The 12,413-nt window shown below is 42.8% G+C and overlaps 1 protein-coding gene across 1 annotated transcript in view; it reads right to left on the minus strand.

Annotated features, from left to right (window-relative positions):
• Positions 1 to 4,469: 4,469 nt before the first annotated feature.
• Positions 4,470 to 12,413, minus strand: part of LOC126188510 (locomotion-related protein Hikaru genki-like) — a 313,797-nt gene continuing 305,853 nt past the window's right edge. Inside the window, exon 10 of the mRNA XM_049930113.1 lies at positions 4,470 to 4,669. Coding sequence (XP_049786070.1) covers positions 4,470 to 4,669 — 200 coding nt within the window. The remainder of the gene's footprint in view (positions 4,670 to 12,413) is intronic.

Below are 12,413 nucleotides of genomic sequence, written 5' to 3' on the forward strand. Positions count from 1 at the left end.
CGACATTCCTTTTCTTTTATGGTAAGTAGTAACTCCAGTGTCAAAGATAGGGCTTAATTGTGTAATCTGCTGATAGAAGCGGTTATACCTTTACCACTCTAAGTAATTAATCTTTATGAAACAACACGACCCAGCTGTGGTAGTTCTTTCGGAATGTAAATTCACAATTAACAGCAATAGGTTGTCAGTCAACAATACGTCGTTTACGGGTTTTGTTTACATATTAAATTAATAGTATGGAAAATAAACTGGTATTTCTGCAGATCAAGGAATTTGATTTTAACGTAACTCTGAAGTAACAGCGCATAACGTCTGCAATTTAGTGCAAATTTTGAGCAATAATTATGTGATTTTCTGGGAAAATATTGATAGTCTAGTAATATGTAATACGTGAAGGGTATGTGAACACGAAGATGTTTTGATAATGAGTGGTTTTTCAGAGACCTGATCACACTTACAAGGATATGTCTTTGTCCTCCGATCACTGAAGCAGTTCATTCAGCCAGGTACGAGTATACCTATGCTACAACGTTGAATTCCAGTTGTTGTACGTCTTAGAATTATTATATGAGATACCGCATATTACTTTTCCGAATATTAATTCAAGCTGGCATCTAACTTTTCTGAATATTAATTGACTGAACGTCGGGCTACAACAATTAAGCATGCTACCATCTCATTAATGAGACTCGGAAGTGCTTGTAAGTGAGAAATGATTTAAATGACATTACGACAGTAATCGGTAATAGTGCAATATGGGTGGACAGACTCGAAGGGGGCACAAAAGCGAAGTACCGAAGATTTCAAGAAGATACTATTCATTTGGTTCTGTCCGGAGGAGAGATTCAGTGAAGGAAAATTTACATTCTCATAAAAATAAATGTTTGCTAAACGTAAAGGGTATAGTTTTTAAACTAACTGCAACATACTTCTGGTACTGGACCTATGCATCACTATTCTGTGGTACCGATGTTACCGTTCGCTTAAGACTGTTCTAGTCCGATCATAATATTGATTCGTAATGTTTGCGGGTGAGGGTAGGTGCTTTGGTCTTCAGCAGCAGTTTCTTGACAGGGCACTGACAAGAGCCATCCATTGTTTCCCGACACAGGAGGAAAGCAAGGCTGAATTATTAGAGAGATTTTCGAAATGCCTGACTGAAATACGTAGGTTAATATATCCAATGATTGTAAACATCCGGCTAAACTTATAGAGAAATTTTATGTGACTAGAGATTTCTTAACTGGTACGGTGGCTGTCAAAGACGTATGGAACACTGTCTTCCACGCCCTTCCAGGAGAGTTCTCATAATCAGTCAGCTTAGCGTTAGCGCACATCCAAAGAAACAACATGGAAAAGGCTGTGTATATTAAACCGAAAGACTCGTTATTACATTATCTTCAGTTACCTTATTAGCTGTTTGTCTCTCACGTACGACACGTGATTGTCAATGATATACAGGACCAAACTTAACACAATTTTGTTACCCAGATGACAATTGGTTCATAGACTGTAAAGAATGCATAAAATGTTACAGGATATATTGATGACAGGATGATACCACATGCATGACACGTCATAGACGAGCATGAGGCGTATAACGAGACTACCCTACACACGAGGCTGCACACAGCCCCTGACACACTTCACTTATACGTCAGAGTGTTTCACGCTCAGAAAAACGGAGTGACGATCGTAAATGTGCAATATGCAATGTAGCTGAAATTTGTGGATAACTCCGGACATGCAGCATCTAATCAGCTTTGTATTACAGTCTCAAGGAATAGAGCTGGTAAGTCAAAATTGTTATTGAGTGATTTACTGGAAGAGGTCACATAACGTGGGTGTCTCCATGAATAACGGAACAGCCGACATAATGTCGGAGATGCTCTGCTCACGTCAAGACTTGCTGAAGTCTTTCCCAGAACTAGCAGACAAAGTACCAGCTCACTAAATAAATGTTCCCGATGAGTTATTGTGTTAGATTTTGGTAGCGTTTTGTCTCTATGCTCCTCCAGAATTAACAGATTAATTACAAGACACGGCAGTTAGCAAGCGATAGTTTAAGCAAGGGTAGCAGAGCTAGTGCGTTACAGCCCAGCTGCAAGAGCTTAACTAATGATGTAATCCATTTTGAAGTTAGGATCTAATTCTTTCAGAACCACCGCAATCGTATACTCATCTGTCCTTATCACTCCTTAGCCAGTAGACGAGGAGATTCTGCCCAGACGTTCTTAGGTTCTATGCGAGGTGATAACAGGCCAGTATTTGCCCATCGATGCTGCCACTGTTAGACACTACCAGTGACGTCGCGACAGAGATTGTTTCGTGATTTTGGTCATAATACCAAGCCTCCGGAAGTACGGAGGGTCAACAGTAACTCCATCGAAAAAGTTTAGGCTATTCTTCAGAATGCTTTCAGAATATTTTGATTTGAGGGATCTTGCCATGCAGTGGTTTGTTACAGGATAACTGCGCTCCATTTGGCGTTTTACCGCATGTGTCTTTTTCTCAGTATTGCAATTAAAAATCTGCACATAATACAAATACTGACGATATGTACTGTATGTCTTTGCTTAGCAACAAAATTTTTCCATACGGTGGCAGTAGTTTAGCATCCGGTTTGTTTCTCGAGCATTGTTAGTTAAATATTAACGATTGAACGCAATGGTCTGCTTAGATTTGCTGTTGAAGAATTGACTGACGTACGGGGTGTCCCAGAAATGTTGTGACACACGCCCGGTGGTTGTAGGAGGTATCTTGAAGAACAAATGGACGACAGGAATCCGTTTCCGTAAGCGTCATCCACGATGCTACAGAGCGTCGAAATCACAGGCGCCAGCACCTGCCTCTAGGCGACCCCTTCTGCAGGGAACATGACTTTTGTCGCTGACAATCATAAGCGGAACCTCTCGCAATTTTGTTTCTTATTTAGTGATCACGACTGATTGGTACGATCACCAGTGGAGAAGATGGAGCTAGGTGCTGTATGGAAATGCTTTGTCTACTATGAAAGCGCTGCTCTTTACCCAAAGCAGATGACGATGAGGACGTGGGTATCCATCTGCAGTTTATTTTTCTCCTAGAACAGTCTAAATCCTCAAATGATTTTCAGTATACAGGGGAAAAATTAATAGCAGATTGCAATCCTTGTCTGAAACAGTTATCTTTAAACGCAACAAAGCATCATGATCAAAGGGGACAAGGCCTGCAGCAGCTAATTCCGTCGATCGTGGCAGTCAGTCGCTATCCAATAAACAACACTGCGAGAAGTTCCGCCTACGGTCCGTCAGTGTACACAGTCACGTTTGCTGTCGAAGGGGTGGCCTATTGGCAGGCGCTGGCGTCTCTAATACCCACACTCTGTAGCGTCGTTGGTTGACGTTTGCAGACATAGGTTCCTATCCCAGATATCTTCCACAAGACACTCTCTACGGTCCCACGAAGTTTGTCGCAACGTTTCTAGGACACCTTGTGTATCTCGTGTATAGATTCAGTAAATGTAAAGGTTGATCGGCAGAACGACGCTACGTCGAGGTTTCTTCTCTGGGACAGCAACCACGTCACAGTACTTTTGCATCTCAGGATTGCTGCATTACTGCGGGTTTCATGTTGTAGTGTTTGGTAACTCCACTTACACGCTGTTTCACTGTCGTTACAGTGCTTTCACAGAAACTGAGGTAACTGGTGTAACGTGCCGAAGACATCGTAATTCAACTATTACTCTGTGACGAGTCACCATGAGTCCCTTAACCCAAAAAACTCATACTACTCACTGTCGATAACTTTTGACGTTGGCCATCTGTGGTTGTGTGGTGCAACTAGTTGTTTTAGGTGTGTATGTGTTGCCTTACTGCATATGCTGTGCGGTAGTTTTGGCTGTCATAGCTCTACCGGCCGGGGGTCTAAATTTCCTTGTGCAGTGCACCCTCACTGCACTTTTGTCTTGACAACGACGGGGTGTTAACCTATGGGAATATCAGCGGCCGTCGGTCATCAGCTGCATTCCCGTAAGTTGTGGGAACATTTTGTAAGTGCAGAGAAACTCAAATTTCACATTATTACTGAGCAGTTTTCATAATTCGCTAATGTTCGTGTTCACACTGTATTATAGGCCTTTACAAACATTGGGATTACCAACTTCACCGTGAATTAGATCCATCGTCTGTCAATTCATTACAAAGAATTGAGTGTAGAAAAGTGATGTAGCGTTTTCCGAGCAGGAAAAAATTGTGATCTGCATTTTTTTGCCACTATGATGAGCTGCTGCACTTAAGACGATCTGCAGGTCAGCGCACGTTGCTTTACGTGACCTCGGCAACTGTGAAGGGTCTCCCACAGGATAAGCGACCCCAGATGTCTCCGGCGGCCGGTTCACTGGCTGAGACGGTGTCCGCGGATGTCGGTGAGGCAGCGAGACGCGGCGCAGGCGGCGCTGGAAGTCCGCTGGCGGCCGCCCGCCGCGGCGCTCAGACGTGCCGGTAGCTGCGGCACTGCGGCACGGGCAGCGACCAGGTGCCGTCGCCCTGGCACTGCGGCGGCTCGCCCAGCCGGCTGACGAAGCCCGCGCCGCACGTCACCTGCAGCTTGTCGCCCGGCTCGTACGAGAACTTGACGGGCGCGATGCGGCCGTGCGCCGGGTCGCCGGGGTACGGGCAGCGGGCCTCGCCTGCAACATCCGCCACTGGGTCACTACTTGCCGGTGAGGTGCTGTCGAAATACACAGCAGACACGTTACCAACAGTATCCACAGTACAGGGTGATTCAACAGTTGCTCACGGACAGTAAGTCCTGATAAACGATTCCAAATACAGGATGTCCGTAAATGATTACTCAGGTTTCAAGAGTAAATATGAATAACATTTATAATGGTATCGTTTGTTTTTCGTTACAGGTCTACCAAGGAACCCATGAAGTCTCTGTAAGAAGTATCCCTTTCAACACTTTCGCTAGAAGGAGTGCTGTGTGAGCTATATTCGTCAAGAATGGCTTCCCCCTCCACACCCTCCCCTCAGAAGAAAACTCAGTGTGTTGGGTGCTACCCGAAATCAAATCTCCGATCACTATGCACCGAACGTTTGTGTCCCATTATGGAAACATAGAACTTGATGCAAAGTAAACAAATTTTTCAGCCATTAGAACCGAGTGGTTGCCCAGAACCAGTTGGTTTAGGACAATGAATTCTTGAAGCTTATGTGTCTTTCAGCTGAGGCTACATGTCTGTGGCTCAGTTAACAACCATAAAGTCCGGAACCAGGTGTAAGAAAATCCTCATGTTGTACGAGAACAAATTCGGAAGAGCCCAGAGGTTAATGTGTGGTGTGGGGTTAATTTGTGATCGAGTGATTGTCCCATTTTTCTTTCTTGAAAACAGTGTAAGCGGATACGTTTACCTAGACATGTTGATGAATTATGCCGTTCTCCAGTTGCATGATATGGAAGAAACTATCATCTTTCCGCAAAATAACGCTTCCGGTCATTGGTATTTGGAATTCCGCGATTTTCTTAATGATAACTTCCCCAAAAGCTGGATTGGCAGAGATGGCTCAATTCGATCGCTCCCGGTATCACCTGACGTATCACTCTTAGATTTATTTCGTTCAGGGTGTGTGAAAATTATTAAGTCCAAAAGAGCAGTTCCTGGTATTCTGACATTGCAACAACGCATCAGAGATGCCGTTAGGGCACTCACACCAGGCATGTTACAGAATGTGTGGCAAAAGATTGAATACTAGCTTGACATTTTGCGTATTATCATGTACACTATGTGATCAAAAATATCTGGACACTCCTCCCCAAAACATACGTTTTTCATATTAGGTGCACTGTGCTGCCATCTACTGTCAGATACTCCATATCAGCGACATCCGCAGTTATAAGTTATCGTGAGAGAGCAGAATGGGGCACTTCGCGGAACTCACGGACTTCGAACGTGATCTGGTGATTGGGCGTCACTTGTGTCATGCATCTGTACGCGAGATTTTCACACTCTAAACATCTCTAGGTCCACTTTTTCCGACGTGATAGTGAAGTAGAAACGTCAAGGGACACATATGGCACAAAGGGATACATGCAGACCTCATTTGTTGACTGTCAAAGATCCCCGATAGTTGAAGAGGGTTGTAATGTGTAATAGGCAGACATCTAGCCAGGCCATCACACAGGAATTCCAAACTGCATCAGGATCCACTGCAAGCACTATGACAGACAGGCGGGAGGTGTGAAAACTTGGATTTCATGGTCGAGCGGCTTCTCATAAGCAACACATCACGGCAGAAAATGCCAAACGATGCCTCACTTTGTGTAAAGAGCGTAAGCATTGGACGATCTATCGGTGGAAAAACGTTGTGTGAAGTGACCAATCACGGTATACAATGTGGTGATCCGATGGCAGGGTGAACGTCATCTGACAGCGTGTGTTCTGCCAACAGTAAAATACGGAGGCGGTGGATTATGGTGTGGTAGTGTTTTTCATGGAGGGTCCTTGCACTCCTTGTTGTTTTGCGTGGCACTATCAGAGTGCAGGCCTACATTGATGTTTTAAGCACCTTCTTGCTTCCCACTGTTCAAGAGCAATTCGGGGATGGCTACTGCATCTTTCAACATGATCGAGCCCTGTTCATAATGCACGTCCTGTGGCGGAGTGGTTACACGACAATAACATCCCTGTAATGGACTGGCCTGCACAGAGTCCAGACCTGAATTCTATAGAACACCTTTGGGATGTTTTGGAACGCCGACTTCGTGCATGGCCTGACCGACCCACGTCGATACCTCTCCTCAGTGCCGCACTCCGTCAAGAATGGGCTACCATTCCCCTAGAAACCTTCCAGCACCTGATTCAACGAATGCCTCAGAGAGTCGAAGCTGTCGTCGAGGCTAAATGTAGGCCAACACCGTACTGAATTCCAGCATTACCGATGGAGAGCGCCACGAACTTGTAAACCATTTTCAGCCAGGTGTCCGGATACTTTTGATCACGTAGTGTATGTACATGTTTAAGTTATTTAAATTTGTATAATCTGTATTAAGTCTTTATTCAATTTCAAAACTTAATGAGTTAAGTTATAACATATTATTATAACGCATGTTTCATTTATTGGATGTAATAAAGAGTTGCACTGATTTGTTATCAGGGTAAATATTTATGGATATCATGTACATTTTTGAATAGGTACATAATGGTCTTCGAAGTAATTCTGAGTCGCTGAAACCTTCGAAATTCCAGGAACAACAAAGACAATCAATACACACTCGCCGTAAGTTCAGCAAAGGTAATGTACTGCTTATTCAGCAATGTAGTACATTACAGAAAGTGATAAAATTGTGACCACAACATTAAATACAGGCACAGCATATTGATAATGAAGGGTACTATATTGTGTGTGTTCTGCTAGGTTAACCGGTTTTCGTCTTACAATGCCACCACCACTATTGTTGTCAAAGCATTTACAATGTTTATTAACAACACCGGAAAACTTGTTCTTCATTCACACTGAGGCAAACAAGTGCAACAAATGGTATCTTTGATCGCAGAAGAAGTTGTAGAGCGCTCCACCAAGTAGTATATCAGGCATCGTGGTAATCTCTACAGATGCTTTTCGAAATTTTTCTTCACTGGGAACTGGTGGCACATGTACCGGGCATTTGATACGCCCTTAACAAAAAGCTAGGTGGTCATACAGTTCCACCTCTCATTGCGATCCAAAACCTGGGATATGCTGCATTGAGTATGTCATGTAGTTCCACAGAAATATGTCTTCATACTCTAACTGCATCCAATTCTGACGATGTGTATTAATTAATCCACTAACATTTTTTGAACTTAAGATGTGTGTGCATTGACCGTCCCTTTTTATTGCAGATCCCAAAGCTTTCTCTGACTCAGGAATATATCCAATATCGTAAGTTCCTATTCAAAAGTTGTTGTATTCCGACTCCTCTATCTGTTTCTTTCATTTGAGAGCAACATGTTGAATCATGTAATGCATCTGAATCCTTGCTGAAGACCCGATGGTCAGCATATTTAATCGACATCAAAGTGTATGACATACGACAGTACTAGTGATTTTCGCCAACTGACTACTGTAACCTTACTCTTCATGTAGCCTTGATTCAGATTTGCTTGCCTCATGTTATCCAGAGGGCGTTGAAAGCATTTGGACAGGGCAGAAGTACACAGGCTGCCGCGGAGTAAGAGTAGGCCATCTCACTCTGAGCCGTTTTACGTGAGAGGGCCTGAGGGATGAGGAGGTCAGTAGCTTGCGGGCCAGACAGATCTTTGTATTTGGTGCATTAGGGGGCCCAAGCGTTAAGGACAAACACAGACGGATTTATTGTGGCGCAAGAACCTTCCAACGTCGGTAACAGTTTGTAATGTCACAGAAGACAAATGTTTCTTCAGGAGGTAATATTGTGTACGAAATTAGAAAGATGAGTTTTCCCTGCAAAAGTATGGGATCCCAGAGAGACATTATATAGTAGAATGGAAACCTGCAGTGTTAGTGTTTGATAGCATGAGATACAGCTGTACATGTTGACTTAACACAATCTAAATGTTTACTCAATATAATAGTTGCTGGGACTGGTTCACAAGAATAAGCAGGAGGGTGCAGATGAAGACTGCCTCACTAGCCAAAGAGACTGACAGTGAGGCGACTTTTTTCTGTATAAGATGTTCTAATACACATTGCTGTTTGACTGGAGAGAGGATAGCACGGGAAGCAATTTGTTTAGTCGCCATTCAGAGACGCGCGGGATTAGCCGAGCGGTCTAGGGCGCTGCAGTCATGGACTGTGCGGCTAATCCCAGCGGAGGGACGAGTCCTCCCTCGGGCATGGGTGTGTGTGTTTGTTCTTAGGATAATTTAGGTTAAGTAGTGTGTAAGCTTAGGGACTGATGACCTTAGCAGTTAAGTCCCATAAGATTTCACACACATTTGAAAATTTGCCATTCAGAAGATCTGAGGACCATACGATCTGAATATAATAAGAGTCGTGAAATTCGGCGGTGCCAGGTTTCCTTATACAAAACATTCTGTCGAAAATTACTTCACCCTCATCTTCTTCATTGAAGTGCTCTCCAGTGACTGCGTCATTTGGCAAGAGACGGCGCTGGTCTGCTGCCAACAGAGCTCATGTAGGGATTAGAGAAAATGTGGCTAATTTGCATTTTCCTATTGGCGAGGGTCATTGGTGCCAGCTATGACTGATTGTGTAGCCACTCCAGCCTCCATTCACAATACTATGCTAAAATCTAATCGTAACCGCGAGATGATGTGTAGAGGTACTGAAGTCAATTTGTAACATTTCATCCACTTCAAGCTTGACTACGGAGACTTGCATTTTTCATCAGTGAACAGTCTGCTTTCAACTTTCTCCATAGGTGCAACATATTTCCTTTTGTAGTAATATTTAAATTTCAGTTAACATCATGACAATCGCAAGGGATTTCATGAGTGCAATTGATTCATTAGCATGATTGCTAGTGTCTTTACCTCCAACTCCTTCGTCGGATTTGCCAAGGTGTTTTTATATTAGTATTGCTATTGTCTGTCAACATGTTTTACATATTTTTATCAGAATAAAAGTAATTGCAGCTTATTCCTTTCTCATTTAGTTACCATGTGACACTTATTTCGCTATTCTGGAGGGTAATTAGTTAGATTATATCCGAGACCGGGCCCACTTTCATATTTTTGCATAAATTAACCACTTTCCCATTTTCTAGCAAAATAACAGGCTTGGGAATACCCCGTTTCTCCCCCCAAACTATGAAAAACTGTGCCAAAGTATTTGTTATTTAGGGTGAATATTACCAAAGCAACTGATAACATTGTAGCGCGTTGTAATATATCTATTTTTTTAATTTATGTACAAAAGGCAAGTGGAACCTATGGATTATGTCAGGATAACTAAGAAATTTGATCAAGTTATTTACTTATTGCATTAGTAATATGCATTTAAATTAACTAAAACAATTTGAAACCGGATTATAAACATCGAAACACCCACATTAACTTTCGTCAGCAGGGCCCGTGCTTTCTTATGCCAAAACGAACAACAGAACCGCACGGCAGTCTGTCACTGTTTTCTGCTCTCTGCGGGCTAACATATTGAACTATCACATCCAAAGAATTTCCTGTGCTACAGAAGAGCTACACAGACGTCCGGAAGGCAATGCTAGAGCACAAATTCAACTCTGTGCTGTTTTGTGACACTGGAAAGTGATGCGATTTCTAACTCTGTTTGCTATCAATTTATGAGTACTTTCATAGCTGCTGAAAAGTCACCGTCACAAGTTTTGGGAATTATCTGTATGGGGCTTTGAATCTGTATGGTACTAGGATAAATTACTTCACACTTTTGGTCGAATATGAAAAGATATTATATTAAAAATGTTTTATTATTTAAATAATTGCTTTCTGCTGTTTAGTCTTGTGTGTGTGAAATTTTTCAGTATATTTCAAGCGTCTTGATAAGGTTACAGACAGGAAAATGTTGTACATTTCAGGTTTATTTCATTTTTTTTTACCTGTGTCACTATTATATTGCTTTTTCCCATGAAGATCTTGCAAAAAGGCCATGAAGTTAATAGAGAGATTCGTTCTTCCTACAAACCACTCACAGCTGGATGAGGAAAAAGTTGAAATGACAGTGATGCGCAAACCACCCTCCACCACACACCCAACAACAAAGCGAGTTAATATTGCCGTGTCACCAGATTTGAACTATATTTAAATTTCCAAGTCTCTAGCTCTTCAGGAAACGACGGTGATAAATACAGTACTCTCCATCACATACTACCCTAGTAATTGGGTTATTATTGTATTGTCATCCTGTTCTGGGTTATGTTGAAAGTTTGAAGTCTCTAGCTCACCGAGAAGTTGGTTTAAAAGGAAATGTAAAATTTGTGCCGAACAGACAGACACACAAACAAGAGAGCGACTTGGTGAAAACGTAGTAAACTGAGTCATGTACTACATACCAATTTTGGTTGAAATTGATCCAGACATCCGTGAGTTAAGCCTTTTTATCATTCCTATATGCCCCTACTCATAGCTGTAAGGATGCTACTGAGGCCTGCCTGTCACAGTCCTGTTATTCCAGGAAGCGACCCGTTTGGTAGAAATGGATTAATGCTTTAAAGAGGTGCACCTATAAACTGAACGATTCTTTCCGACTCTGAGCAGCAGGTAACTTACGCACATGGCGCCTGCAGGGGCTCTGATGCAATTTGCTAAGCACAACCATTTTGCAGGTACTCCAGGTAGTCCGTGTTCTGCGTTATTACTACTTCGTCACCCCGTTCTGTGCCTCCACTGCTCTCCGATTGAATTTTTATCCAGTTCAGAGCTACGTTTACAATTTCAAGTGTATAGTGCTTTTGGAACTTAGTTTAAAAACAACTGCAAAATTTGTACACTATATGGAAGACAAGGAAGCAATGTAATAAAAACATGTGAAGCCGTGTTAGGCCAAGATTAGTTTAGTCAGGTAGATATAAAGCATCAGAAAAGTAACACTTACTTTATGCTTATTAAATGTAGATACTGTAACAGCACGGCTTCAGGATAGCCACAAAACTGTCGCTGGGGCAATGGTCAGCGTTCCAGGTATTTTGGTGGCACTTGGCGAGCCGCTTGCGTGACAGCTGTGGCAAGAAGTACTGCCCTGCCCTCTCACGTGACAAAAATCATAGAATACCTACTATAGTAGGAGTCACAAACGATGACTGTCGAGTTTAAGCTCGTTCTGAACATCTACGTCACACATTTTGCAACAGCCAAAGATTGTTCAGCTGTGTTCTGAGCACTCTGCTGTGAATCTCGTACCCGCGCGATCGTAGCGAGTTGTTTATGAATTTTTATTCTGTTTGTTGCGAGTTGTCATGACTGATGATGATGGTAAGCAATAAGCTCTAGAAAAGCAAGTGAGAGATACAATGTGCAGGATATACGCATACGTCAAGCGCAAGGCATGTGTATGCACGTACTGCAGCTGTCACTTGGAACTGATAGCAATTTAATTCCTGACCGTTTCTCGACCATCGTTCGTGGATCGGACTGTAATAACATGTTGAACCTTTCACTACCTAGCGTAGTGTAGCAACTCGACCTGATACAGACTCACCAAATCGCTGAATGTCTCCTGTAGAAATATTAAGACAGGCTGTATGCGTAGCCGTCCGTAACTGCGCAAGTGTTTTCGGTGCAGGATTTTGCACACGAATTGACCTCTCGATTATGTCCCACAAATTTTCTATGCAATTCATGTCGGGCGATGTGGGTGGCCACAACACACCCTCTAATTGTCCAGAACGTTCTTCAAACCGATCGGAAACAACTGTGGCCCGTTGCCATTTATCGCAACATGGCTGCAAATGGTCGGTTCAGTTGGGTCAGAGGACACAAT

This window comes from Schistocerca cancellata, chromosome 5 (assembly GCF_023864275.1).
Source record: "Schistocerca cancellata isolate TAMUIC-IGC-003103 chromosome 5, iqSchCanc2.1, whole genome shotgun sequence".
NCBI classification, from domain to species: Eukaryota; Metazoa; Arthropoda; class Insecta; order Orthoptera; family Acrididae; genus Schistocerca; species Schistocerca cancellata.